This window comes from Nomascus leucogenys, chromosome 1a, assembly GCF_006542625.1.
Source record: "Nomascus leucogenys isolate Asia chromosome 1a, Asia_NLE_v1, whole genome shotgun sequence".
Classification (NCBI taxonomy): Eukaryota; Metazoa; Chordata; class Mammalia; order Primates; family Hylobatidae; genus Nomascus; species Nomascus leucogenys.
Genome location: NC_044381.1, coordinates 66,242,921 through 66,256,009, shown reverse-complemented (window position 1 = coordinate 66,256,009; position 13,089 = coordinate 66,242,921). Strand labels below are relative to the sequence as shown.

General features: G+C 35.0%; 1 protein-coding gene and 1 pseudogene across 1 annotated transcript; both read left to right on the top strand.

Moving 5' to 3' along the window:
* Nucleotides 1–2,554: 2,554 nt before the first annotated feature.
* Nucleotides 2,555–3,481, top strand: LOC100594125 (olfactory receptor 4N5). Its single transcript, XM_003267641.3, has one exon. It carries the CDS (start codon nt 2,555–2,557, stop codon nt 3,479–3,481), a length of 927 nt encoding a protein of 308 aa, XP_003267689.2.
* Nucleotides 3,482–4,214: 733 nt separating this feature from the next.
* On the top strand, nt 4,215–8,316 carry LOC115835476 (annotated as a pseudogene).
* Nucleotides 8,317–13,089: the final 4,773 nt, after the last annotated feature.

The window sequence follows — 13,089 nt, the reverse complement described above, 5'->3', positions numbered from 1 at the left end:
ACAAAAGGTAGGACTAGGGGAGGGAGCTTCTGACTTCAGTTGTTAAGACCAGGTTTCTGTAGGCAGAGCAAGGTATAAATGTGGAAGCCAAGAGGTGTCTAAGTGGGTAAAAAAGAAGAGGAAATGCCTAAACTAATCTGAAGAACACTAAAATACTTTTTTCCTATTTTGGTTTTCTTAGCTTCACTATGTGTGTATTTATACAGGTGTGAATATGTATTTGGAATGCATAAATATGTGCCCATGTGTTGTAAGTATGTATTCCATAGCATTTGCTGCTAGTTACGAATGTTACTATTCACGTAAAACAAATGTTCTGAAGTTTCCTAATGATCGTGCTGTAAAATGCTAATATATTACCTATGTTTCCCCTGAATTTTCTTACGGATTTTTAAGGCTGATTTTTCTTTATTCTTTTCCTCCCTTCTCTCTTTCTAGTTCCTTTTTCTAGGGATGCCGTTAGTAATTTCTGTCAAATTTCAATTAGGAATTTATCTCCTTCAGTCCTCCTCCCCCACATTTGGTAGCACTGCTTCAAAAAAAAATTTGTATTGAAATGTAATCAGCACATTATAAAATTCGCCATTTAAAGTGTACAAATTCAATGGTTTTAAGTATGTTTACAGAGTTTGTGCAAGCATCAACATGTTGTAGCATGTATCAGTACTTCCTTTTTATTGCCACATTACATGATATTGTATCCACAGCACTTTTGAAAACAAATATTGTATATAGTCAAAAGTCAAGGGTAACATTTGTACCTATCACATTATAGCATTTTGTTATAATTAGCAATATTTCATCTTTGAAATCATTCATTCCAATAGTGAAACATGCATGGTATCATCATATGTATTTATAAAATGTTTTATAATAATCTCAACACAATCATTAAAATACAATCACAAATATATATATACATTAAAATACAATCACAAATATATATATATATATATAATTTTTTGAGACGGAGTCTCGCTCTGTCACCCTGGCTGGAGTACAGTGGCGCGATCTCGGCTCACTGCAAGCTCTGCCTCCCGGGTTCACACCATTCTCTTGCCTCAGCCTCCTGAGTAGCTGAGACTACAGGCGCCCGCCACCACGCCCAGCTGATTTTGTTTTTGTATTTTTAGTAGAGACAGGGTTTCACCATGTTAGCCAGGATGGTCTCGATCTCCTGACCTTGTGATCTGCCCTCCTCCACCTCCCAAAGTGCTGGGATTACAGGCGTGAACAAATACATTTTTAAAAACATAGCTTATAATAATATACAGAGAAGTTCCATTATTTTTTTGCACCCCAGTGGATTATCTTGTGCACCTCCTTGGGTGAACACATCTGATTTTGGAGATTAGTATACAGACTAAACCTTAATTCTAGATTTCTCTGACATGAATAGAATACTTATTTAGACAAAGCTATGGTCAGAAAAGGGGGAATATTTAGACATGCAGCATCACATTTACTTAAGTGCCTAAATAAAATATTGCCAATTGATGAGACACTAAATAATTCTCTAAAAAGTGTAAACTGAGGAATAAATACCTGCTTTCCTCTATCACTTGATAATGAGAGAAAAGAAAACTCATTGCAAGTTTAAAACTTGTCTACAGTTGCATTTTTTCATCTCTCAAATGAGTACATCAGATTATATGTTCTGTATAGCCAATTCCAGCTCTACTATATTTTAATTTTATTAGCTGAGATAGTCAAAATCTTTTACATATTCTGTTAAATTTTGTATTATGCAAAAATGTTTGTGAAAAGAATATCATTTGGCTCTCACCCTAAGATCTGAAGAAGTAGGTTATAGGTATATAGAGAGCAGATGAAACTGAATTAGTATTAACTAGAACTTAAGAACAGGTTGTAGAGCAGATTCGGAGTGGTACTCAGCCAAGGCTTTAACTAGGGAATTCCTGAGTTAAGAGAAATATACGGATTTTGCCTGCTATCAGTTTGAAGTAAGAATACACAAGAGCACCAAAGCAGAACAATGTGATAGGAATAAGCAAGGAACAAATTTAGAAACCAGTCATATAGGTAACAACCAGGAACCAAGAATTCCATAGGAACTGGTGGCAGAAGCAACTGTGAAAGCACTTTATTCTGTGACAGGAAGAAAAGGAACTAAAACCTAGCAACTAATCCAACATTTAGAGACAGTGGACCACCACTAACAGCAACAAAAACAAACAAAACAGACAAACTTGATCATGCTTAAATTTTGCTTTAAGAAGACAACTTCTAATATTCTTCAAGCAAAGTAGCCAGGAATCCTACAGGAGTGAAGTTATCTAGAAGCATGAGGTTAAATGGGCATGAAAATGTGGCTACAGAAAAACATATTTTATTTTAGTGAGGAATAAAGAGGATGAAGGATAGAAGGGTTAACTCAGGATACAAGACAGTTATGAGGCATAAGTTGTCTTCAGCTACGGAACGTTGGTTGGGACAAATAATGTTCTTATCTGGAGAGGAGATACAAAACAGATGAAAAGATGGTTATAACAGATAACAATTTGCCCTATTTTATTCTGCAGAGTGAGAAATGATGGAAACAGAGAACCTCACAGTGGTGACAGAATTCATTCTTCTCGGTCTGACGCAGTCTCAAGATGCTCAACTTCTGGTCTTTGTGCTAGTCTTAATTTTCTACCTTATCATCCTCCCTGGAAATTTCCTCATCATTTTCACCATAAAGTCAGACCCTGGGCTCACAGCCCCCCTCTATTTCTTTCTGGGCAACTTGGCCTTCCTAGATGCATCCTACTCCTTCATTGTGGTTCCCAGGATGTTGGTGGACTTCCTCTCTGAGAAGAAGGTAATCTCCTATAGAGGCTCCATCACTCAGCTCTTTTTCTTGCATTTTCTTGGAGCGGGGGAGATGTTCCTTCTCGTTGTTATGGCCTTTGACCGCTACATCACCATCTGCCGGCCTTTACGCTATTCAACCATCATGAACCCTAGAGCCTGCTATGCATTATCGTTGGCTCTGTGGCTTGGGGGCTTTATCCATTCCATTGTACAAGTAGCCCTTATCCTGCACTTGCCTTTCTGTGGCCCAAACCAGCTCGATAACTTCTTCTGTGATGTTCCACAGGTCATCAAGCTGGCCTGCACCGATACCTTTGTGGTGGAGCTTCTGATGGTCTCCAACAGTGGCCTGCTCAGCCTCCTGTGCTTCCTGGGCCTTCTGTTCTCCTATGCAGTCATCCTCTGTCATATAAGGGAGCACTCCTCTGAAGGAAAGTGCAAGGCTATCTCCACATGCACCACCCATATTTTCATTGTATTTCTCATGTTTGGACCTGCTATTTTCATCTACACTCGCCCCTTCCAGGCTTTCCCAGCTGACAAGGTAGTTTCTCTTTTCCACACTGTCATCTTTCCTTTGATGAACCCTGTTATTTATACGCTTCGCAACCAGGAAGTGAAAGTTTCCATGAGGAAGTTGTTAAGTCAACATATGGTTTGCTGAATAGAAGAATGAGAAAAGCAAGAAAGGAGAAAGTCCAGTTGAATTTAGCTAAATCATTTCCTCATTCATGCATTGAATCAGTCAGTTATTTAGCAAGTATTATAATTATTAAGCACTTCCCATTTTCAGGTACTATTCTAGGCATATGAATGAGACAGGTAAGATTCCAGGTCTCCTAGATTCATATTCAAGGGGATAAATACAGGTTATTAAATTTATTCAAGGGGATAAATACAGGTTATTAAATTTTAGAAACAACTATAGTTGCAGAAAGAAATCGTGTTCTGTAGCAAGCAGAAAGTGGTATTGTGCTAGAGATTATCTGGGGAGGTGGTAATTACCTTACTTTTGGTTGTTAAGTGAGGCCTTGAGTGGTGTTTAGCTGAAACCAAGAAGATTTGACAGAAACAACCGTGAAAATATCTGGAGACAGAAATTCTAGGCAAAAAGGGTGACTAGTACAAGAATCCAAAGATCTTATGAGCTTGTTATATTTGATGTCCATAAAAAGGAAGAGAACAGCTGTACTGTATTTAGTGAATGTGAAAATGGCAAAAATTAAAGTCGAAGAGTTTGGTAGCGGCAAAATTATGTAGAGCATTTTAGTCGATAAGAAGTTCAATTTATTCAGATTTCAAAAGGAGATTCTTGAAAGACGATAAGCAGGAGAGTAACTCTCTAATGTTTCCTATTTGACTTAAGGGAAGATCCTCAAGATTCTGATTACAGAACTATGAGTAGTAAAACATCATTAAGTGGAAAGTACACGCTGCTACGTATTTTTTATTTATGTCAACACTTAAAAGATCTAGTTACTTTTTCTAATTTGATAGAGAAAAGTAAAGCTGTTATACTTTATCAGAAACTGAAAAGACAATTTATATATTTCAAAGTTTTGTAGAGATTTATGCTTATTCCTAATGAGTAGTTTTTAAATATTAGATGAAAACTTGAGTTCACTTACAAATTATTTCACCCTGAATGCAATGATAGTAGTTATATGTAATACAAGTTATTATTTGGTTACAGATAACTAAACGACTCTGATTATTTGAATAAGCATATATAAGGCATTAGATACTTACAAATCATTGACGAACTGTAAGACCAGGCTGTAGACTTGGCTTACTAAAATAAATTTCTAAACATTGCCAATCAATTGGTCTATATAAGGATAACTGTCCCCACAGCAATTATGAATGTAGGGAACACAGAAATCATTTTTTAACTGCCAGTTCTACGATTACAGCATTTGAACCATCAGCCTGTGATCAGGAAAATACTTAGTATTGCTCTAGTCCTATTAGACATCCCTACACAAAATGGAAACCTTACATTTTGTAATCTCTATTCCCACTTCCTTCATTTCATTTTTTAAATTTACTTTTAAAACTATTATTATTATTATAACTCAGTGGTCTCTCATCCAAGTATTAACCAGACCCAATCCCGCTTAGCTTCTGAGATCAGGCATGATCAGGCACATTCACTTCCTTCATTTCTAAATTTAAATCTTTCATAAGTGAATTAGAAGTCCTGAGAATAAATAAGAGACTGATTTTAAACCTGGCAATCTATGAATGAGCCAGAGATTGACTGAGTCCTGTGAAACCTGAAAATCAGCTTCAACTCCACAAAACCTTTATTTAAATTAAGGCAGGGCTTCTTAACTTTGGCACGATTGGCATTTTGGACAAAATAATTATTTGTTGTAGGAGGCTGCCCCGTGCATTGTAGGTTGTTTAGTAGCATTCCTGACCTCTACTTACTAGGTGCCAGGAGCATTTTCTTAGTTGTAACAACCAAAAATATTTCTACATATTGCCAAATTTCCCCTAAAAGGTAAATTTTTTACAACGAGAAACACTGCATTAAGGGGATTTACTTCTATGTCCACCTTGTAGTGAGGTGTGTGAACTTTCTTTGCAGGAAGTAACATGAACTGGAGCCTATACAACCTATAATTTTTAATAAACAATATCCATAATTTAATAAAAATCATAAGAAACACCAGAAGAGTGAAAAAATATTTTCAAAATAAAGAACAAAAAGATAAATAATTGGAATATAATCAGAGTCTATCCAGAGTATGAAAGTGAATAACAGTAACATTATAATAACCATGACTAGTATGCTCAAGACAGTAGAAGAAAAGGTGTAATAAATAGATAAAAGGATAGCAAATTTCACCAATTAGAATCCATAAAGAGAAGTAAATGAAAATTGTAGAACTAAAAAATTTTGAAATTAAAAATTCATTAGATGAGTTTAAAATCAGATTAAACACAGAAGACTACAGAGTGTGCTGGAAGTTAAATAAATAAAAATACTAAAATTAAGAATGCAAATAGGAAAAATGAAAAAATACAAGAAAGAATATTAGAGATGTGTGAGATGCAGTGAAATCTCATATATATATATATTTCAATTAGATATATATATAATTATATATATAATTGAAGTCCAAGTAGATAGGCAAACAAGAGAATGAGAAAGGTGAAATATTTGAAGAATTACCAAGAACTTTTAAAACCTGATAAAAGACAACAAGCCACAGAAAAAAAATACACTGTGAACCACAAGCAGAATAAACAACAATGAAAAAGACCTAAACACATCAACATGTGACAATAAAAATTAAAAACAGAGAATCTTAGAAGCAGCTGGGATGAGAGACTGTCCTTTAGTTTAAAGGGAACTGATAGATTTCTTCATAAAAGAAACATGGAAGCCAGAGAAAAATGGAAAAACATCTTTAAATTGATGAAAGAAGATAATATCAACCCAAATGTCTATATGAGATAAAGTAAATCATTTAAATAAAGATGAAATAAAGACATCTTACACAAACAAAAATGAGAGAATCTGTTACCTAAGAACTTCTAATAAATAAATATTAATAGCAGTTCTTCAAATAAAAGAATCCTGGAGGAAAACACTAAATTAAAGGAAAAGATAAAGAAGTAGACTGGCAAATAAGTTGGCATATGTAAATAAGTATACACTGAATATTGACTATACAAGCAATAGTATGATGTCTTATGTAATTTGCTATAGATAGATACATATATACACATACATAAGAATATTAGAAGTTTGCCTTTCTGTACCTGGCTTATTTCACTTGACATAATGACCTACAATTCCATCTACGTTTTGGCAAATAATAGGATCTCATTCTCTTTTATGACTGAATAGCACTCTATTATATATAGGTACCATATTTTCTTTATCCATTTGTCTGTTAATAGACACTTAGGTTGCTTCCAAATATTGGCAACTGTGAATAGTGCTGCAATAAATATGGGAGTGGAGATATCTTTTGATATACTGATTTCCTTAGGGTATATACTTAGGAGTGGGATTGCTGAATTGTAAGGTAACTCTATTTGTAGTTCTTTGAGGAACCTTCAAACTGTTCTCCATAGAGGCTGTACTAATGTAAATTAACATTCCCATCAACAGTGCTCTCCACATCCCCACCAATATTTGTTATTGACTGGCCTTTGGATAAAAGCCATTTCAACTTGTAGTTTTGATTTTCATTTCTCTGATGATCAATGATGTTGCTTACCTTTTCATATACCTGTTTGCCATTTTTATGCCTTCTTTTGAGAAATGTCTATTCAAGTGTTTTGCCCATATTTTGATTGGATTAATAGATTTTTTTCCTATAGAGTTGTTTGAGCTCCTTGTATATTCTGGTTTTTAATCCCTTGTCAGATGGGCACTTTGCATATATTTTCTCCCGTTCTCTGGTTCAATCTTGATAGGTTGTGTCTAGGAATTTATTCATTTCTTCCAGATTTTCCAATTTATTAGCATATAGTTGCTGATAGTAGCCATTAATGATCCTTTGAATGTCTGTAGTATCAGTTATAATGTCCCCTTTTTCATCTCTAATTTGAATTATTTCAGTCTTTTGTTTGTTAATCTGGCTAAAGGTTTGTTGATTTTGTTTGTCTTTTCAAAAAATCAACTTTTTGTTTCATTCATTTTTTGTATTGTTTTCTTCACTTCAATTTCATTTATTTCTGCTCTACTCTTTATTATTTCTTTTATTTTGCTAATTTTGGTTTTGGCTTGCTCTTGCTTTTCCAGTTCTTTAAGATTAATCATTAGGTTGCTTATTTGAAGATTTTTTTTTCTTTTTGATGGAAGCATTTATAGTTATAAACTTCCTTCTTTGGTCTGCTTTTGCTATATCCCATAGGTTTTGGTAGGTTGTTTTTCACTTATCATTTGTTTTACGGAATTTTTCAATTTCCTTCTTAATTTCTTCACTGACCCACTGGTCATTCAGGAGCATATTGTTTTATTTCTTCCAACTTGAAGCGCCACTCCATCTCTAGTGGCCATCTTCCTGAGTTATCATGGCCAATCAGATGCTGAAGCAAATGCTTTTAAAGTATCAAGGTTACATTGGTGCAGCCCTAGTTTTAAGGAGATTGGGAGTTTTTACCGGGCCTCACCTCTACGGCATCTATCCTCATGAATCAACTGATAACTTGCCTCATCACCATGGATCCTCAGCAGCAAAGGCTGTATATGAAGATATTCTAGGCCAGATATGGGGGAAGGGGAAGCAAAGAATATGGTAAGTGAAGCCACTGCAGCTGGCTTCTTCAACACCCTGGGCTCTGGAAGCCACATTGATCTCAGCATTATAGGCAAGAGCAAGGTAGATTTTCTTGGCCCATTCACAGTGCCCAAAAAGAAGGGGACTAGATTTGGCAGGTACAGGTGTGAGAAAAGGGACCACTGCAGTCCTCACGAAAGAAGCCACTACTTTTGTGAGGCGCTGGAAGAAAGCCCAACCAATGGACACTTTCTGAATGGTGTCAGTGGGTGGCTGGCTATTGTTGTAGAAGATGGCAGCCATTGGAGGCCCTCCTGCAAGACATTTATTTGGCTACGTTTGCTGAATGAAACTCAATAAAAAATGAAAACAAAAGAAATGAATGAATATAACCTAGTATTTATTTTATAGCACAACAGGATAAATATAGAGCCTATCCACTGCTGGTGGGAATGTAAACTAGTTCAGCGAATGTGAAAAGCACTTTGGCGATTTCTCAAAGTTAAAACAGAGTCACCATTTGACCAGAAATCCCATTATTGGGTATATACCCAAAGGAATATAAATTGTCCTACCATAATGACACATGCATGCACGTGTTCTTCACCACAGTATTCAAAATAGCAAAGACACGAAATCAACCTAATCTCCCATTAATGGTACAATAGATAAAGAAAATATGGTACATATATACCATGGAATACTATGCAGCCATAAAAAGAAATGAGATCATGTCCTTTGCAGCAACCTGAATGGAGCTGGAGGCCATTATCCTAAGCAAACAAATGCAGGAACAGAAAACCAAATGCTTACAAGTGGAAATACAAATACTCACTTCTAAGTGGAAGCTAAATATTAAGTACATACGGACACAAAGAATGGAACAACAGACTTTAGGATCTACTTGAGGATGGAGGGTGGGAGGAGGGTAAAGATAGAAAAGCTACCTACCAGGTACTATGCTTATTACCTGGGTGATGAAATAATTTGTACATCAAATCCCCGTGTCATGCAATTTACCTACATAGCAAACCTGCACATGTACCCCTGAATCTAAAATAATAATAATTATACATTTTAAAATAACTAAAAAAGTAAAATTGGATTGTTTATGACACAAAGAATAAGTTCTTGAGGAGATATATCTGCCATTTTCCATGATGTGATTATTGCATATTGCATGTATGTAACAAAGCATCTCATGTGCCACATTAATACATGCACCTACTGTGTATCCACAAAAATTAAAAATAAAAATGTTCTTAAAGTAAAATAAAATGAATTTTATAAAAATTAGGTGGAAAATATGAAAATCATTATATCAATGTGAATCGAGAGTCTGGGTAATAATCCAACAATCTGGGATGAATAAATCATTCTCAGGGAAGGGAGATCCAGGTATGTTTAAATTGTTCTGCTATACTGATTGGACCAAATGATTTTATTTGAAGGATCACGTAACATAGAGAAAGTAGCTTAGTTCCTTTGATGGATGAAATTATTTTTAAGAGGAATAAATAATAGGACTACAAAGATAAAATGCTTGATTCATGGCTTGGAACGTAATAGTATGTTAGCATATCAATGTTACCATTGCACTTGTTAAGAATTATAGGGAGGAAAATATGAGGAAATTTAAGTTCACTACGATAACAGTCCAAAAACGGTCAAATATTTACACAGTCATTAAGCAGTAAAGATCAGGAGAGAAATAGTTTTGCTGAGCGCTGTATCTTTGCCAGATCCATGTGCACTTGCAAATGAACTTACTTGCATACTTCACAGAAACACAAAAGACCCAGATGCTGAAGTTGAGATACAGTGATCGTGTTATTGCAAGAGTATAAAGCACAGTGAAGGAGTAGACTTACAGCTATGGATGAGAAGTATTAAAATTTCCATCTTCAAATTCTATTACCTTTTGAAAGAAACAGGTGTTCATGCTACTCTGAATAATGCTTTCAAATATAATGGTTAGAATATAAGCCACTTATGACTAAATGCTTATATTAGTGATATTAACTATGCATAGAAAAGTGCATGTAATTAAATCTTCACTATGATACTAGATATTATATTTTTAAAATTTAAGCTGTGTGGCCGGGCGCGGTGGCTCACGCTTGTAATCCCAGCACTTTGGGAGGCCGAGGCGGGCAGATCACGAGGTCAGGAGATCGAGACCATGGTGAAACCCCGTCTCTACTAAAAATACAAAAAATTAGCCGGGCGTGGTGGCGGGCACCTGTAGTCCCAGCTACTCGGAGAGGCTGAGGCAGGAGAATGGCGTGAACCCAGGAGGTGGAGCTTGCAGTGAGCCGAGATCACGCCACTGCACTCCAGCCTGGGCGACAGAGCAAGACTCAGTCTCAAAAAAAAAAAAAAAAAAAAAAAAAAAAAAAAAAATTAAAGCTGTGTGATTAAAAGGTTAAAATGTACAGAAAATATCACATATATTTGATTTTTCCCAAGATAATTTATATTAGGTTTGAGTCTAGGCTCTGATAAAGACAAGAAAAGACATGGTGAGTAGCAACACATCCGGAATGAGACTTGGAAAATAGAGCAACCATTAGCCAAACAGAGCAGGCACTGAACTAAGTACATTTATGTATATTGTGCACTGACCTTTTCCCTTGAAATATGTGTATATTTTCTTTTGATTTTATTTAGCTTCACTGAGTCCACGTCAGTCAGTAACACAGTATTTGTGGCTTATATCCATACTGGAAAAAGTCAAATGAACATTAAATAAAATTATTGTGAGGAAACTAAGTTTAAAGAAGACAAGTAACCCACAGACGTTCCACTGGTCAAACAAAACATCATACTTTTTCTTTTTCTTTTTTTTAAGTTTGGATTAGCAAAGTAAAATGATTCACCTCATTCCTTACACCTCTTTGGGAGAAAGAAGTGAAACAATACTATAATGATCAACTTACTACATCCTAGTTTTAACAGGATCATTACACACAGTGTATTTTAACCTGCATTTTTTTCACTTAGAAGAATGAGCATTTTCCACATTCTTAAACAGTTTTCTCAAACATCATTTTATTCATTGTGCAATATTACATTCTAGGATATTCTATAATTTAAGAAAGTAAGTGCAAATTGTAGAATATTTAAACTGCTTCTTTTTTTAAATTTGTGTAGCTTTTATATTTTATTTTTATTGATATATGATAGTTGTACATATTTATACCATACATGTGATATTTTGATTGCATACAATGTGTAGTAACTAAAACAGGGTAATTTAGATATCCACTACCTCAAACAATTTTCATTTCTTTGTGTTGAAAACATTCCAAATCCTCTCTTCTATTTGGAAAAATATTCTAAATTAATGTTAACTATAGTTGCCCTAGAAATATACTATAAATTAATGTTAATTATAGAACTTATTCCTTCTATCTAACTGCATTTTTGTATCCATGAGCCAACGTCTCTTTACATCCCCTGCCCCACTATGCTTTCCACCCTATGGTAACCAGCATTCCACTCTCTATCTCCATGAAATCAACTTTTTTATCTCCCACTTATAAGTGACAACTTATATTTATCTTTCTGTGCCTGGCCTATATCATCTAGCATAATGACCTCCAGTTTCATCCATATTGCTGCCAATGACAGGACCTTACTATTTTTATGGCTGAATAATATTCCATTGTGTAGGTTTACCACATTTTCTTTATCCATTTTTATGTACACAGTAATGTTACCATGAAGATTTTATAATACATGCATAATCATTTCCTTATGATAGTTATGAGAGCTGAAAGATCTGTCTCAAAGGTTCTGCACATTTTAAAGTTATTTTTTCTTTTATTTAACTTTTAAGTTCAGGGGTACATCTGCAGGTTTGTTATATAGGTAAACTTGTGTCATGGAAGTTTGTTATATTGATTATTTCATCATCCAGGTATTAAGCTTAGAACCCATTACTTATTTTTCCTGATCCTCTCCCTCATCCCATCCTCCATCCTTTGATAAACCCCATTGTCTGTTGTTCCCCTCTGTGTCTGCGTCATTTAGCTCCCACTTACAAGTGAGAACATATGGTATGTAGTTTTCTGTTCCTGCATTAGTTTGCTAAGGATAATAGCCTCCAGCTCCATCCATATTTCTGCAAAGGAGTATTTATATTTCCACTCATAAGTATTGGTTTTCTATTCCTGTGTTAGTTTGCTTAGGATAATGGCCTCCAGCTCCATTCAGGTTGCTGCAAAGGATATGATCTCATTCTTTTTTTATGGCTGCATTGTATTTCATGGAGTATATGTACCACATTTTCTTTATCCATTCTCCCATTGATGGCATTTAGGTTGAATCTATGTCTTTGCTATTGTGAATAGTGCTGCAATGAACATATGCATGCATATGCCTTTATGGTTGAACAACTTATATTCCTTTGGGTATATACCCAGTAATGTGGTTGCTGGGTTAAATGGTAGCTCTATTCTTACATCTCTGAGGAATTGCCACACTGTTTTCCACAAAGGTTGCACTAATTTACACTTCACTGGTTCAAAAACAGATGCATAGACCAATGGAACAGAACAGAGAGCCCAGAAATATGGCTGCATACCTACAATAATCTCATCTTTGATGAAGCTGACAAAAGCAATGGGGAAAGGATTCCTATTCAATAAATGGTGCTGGGATAACTTGCTAGCCATATGCAGAAGATTGAAACTGGACCTCTTCCTTACACCATATACAAAAATTAACTCAAGATGTATTAAAGACTCAAACGTAAAACCAAAAACTATAAAAACTCTGGAAGACAACCAGGCAATACCATTTGGGACATAGGAACAATTAAATATTTCATGACAAAGACACCAAAAGCAAAAATTGACAAATGAGATCTAATAAAACTAAAGAGCTTCTGCATAGCAAAAGAAACTATCAAGAGAGTAAACAGCCAATCCACAGAATTGGAGAAAATTTTTACAAACTATATCTGACAAAGGTCTAATATCCACATCTATAAGAAATATAAACAAAGTTACAAGAAAAAAATAAC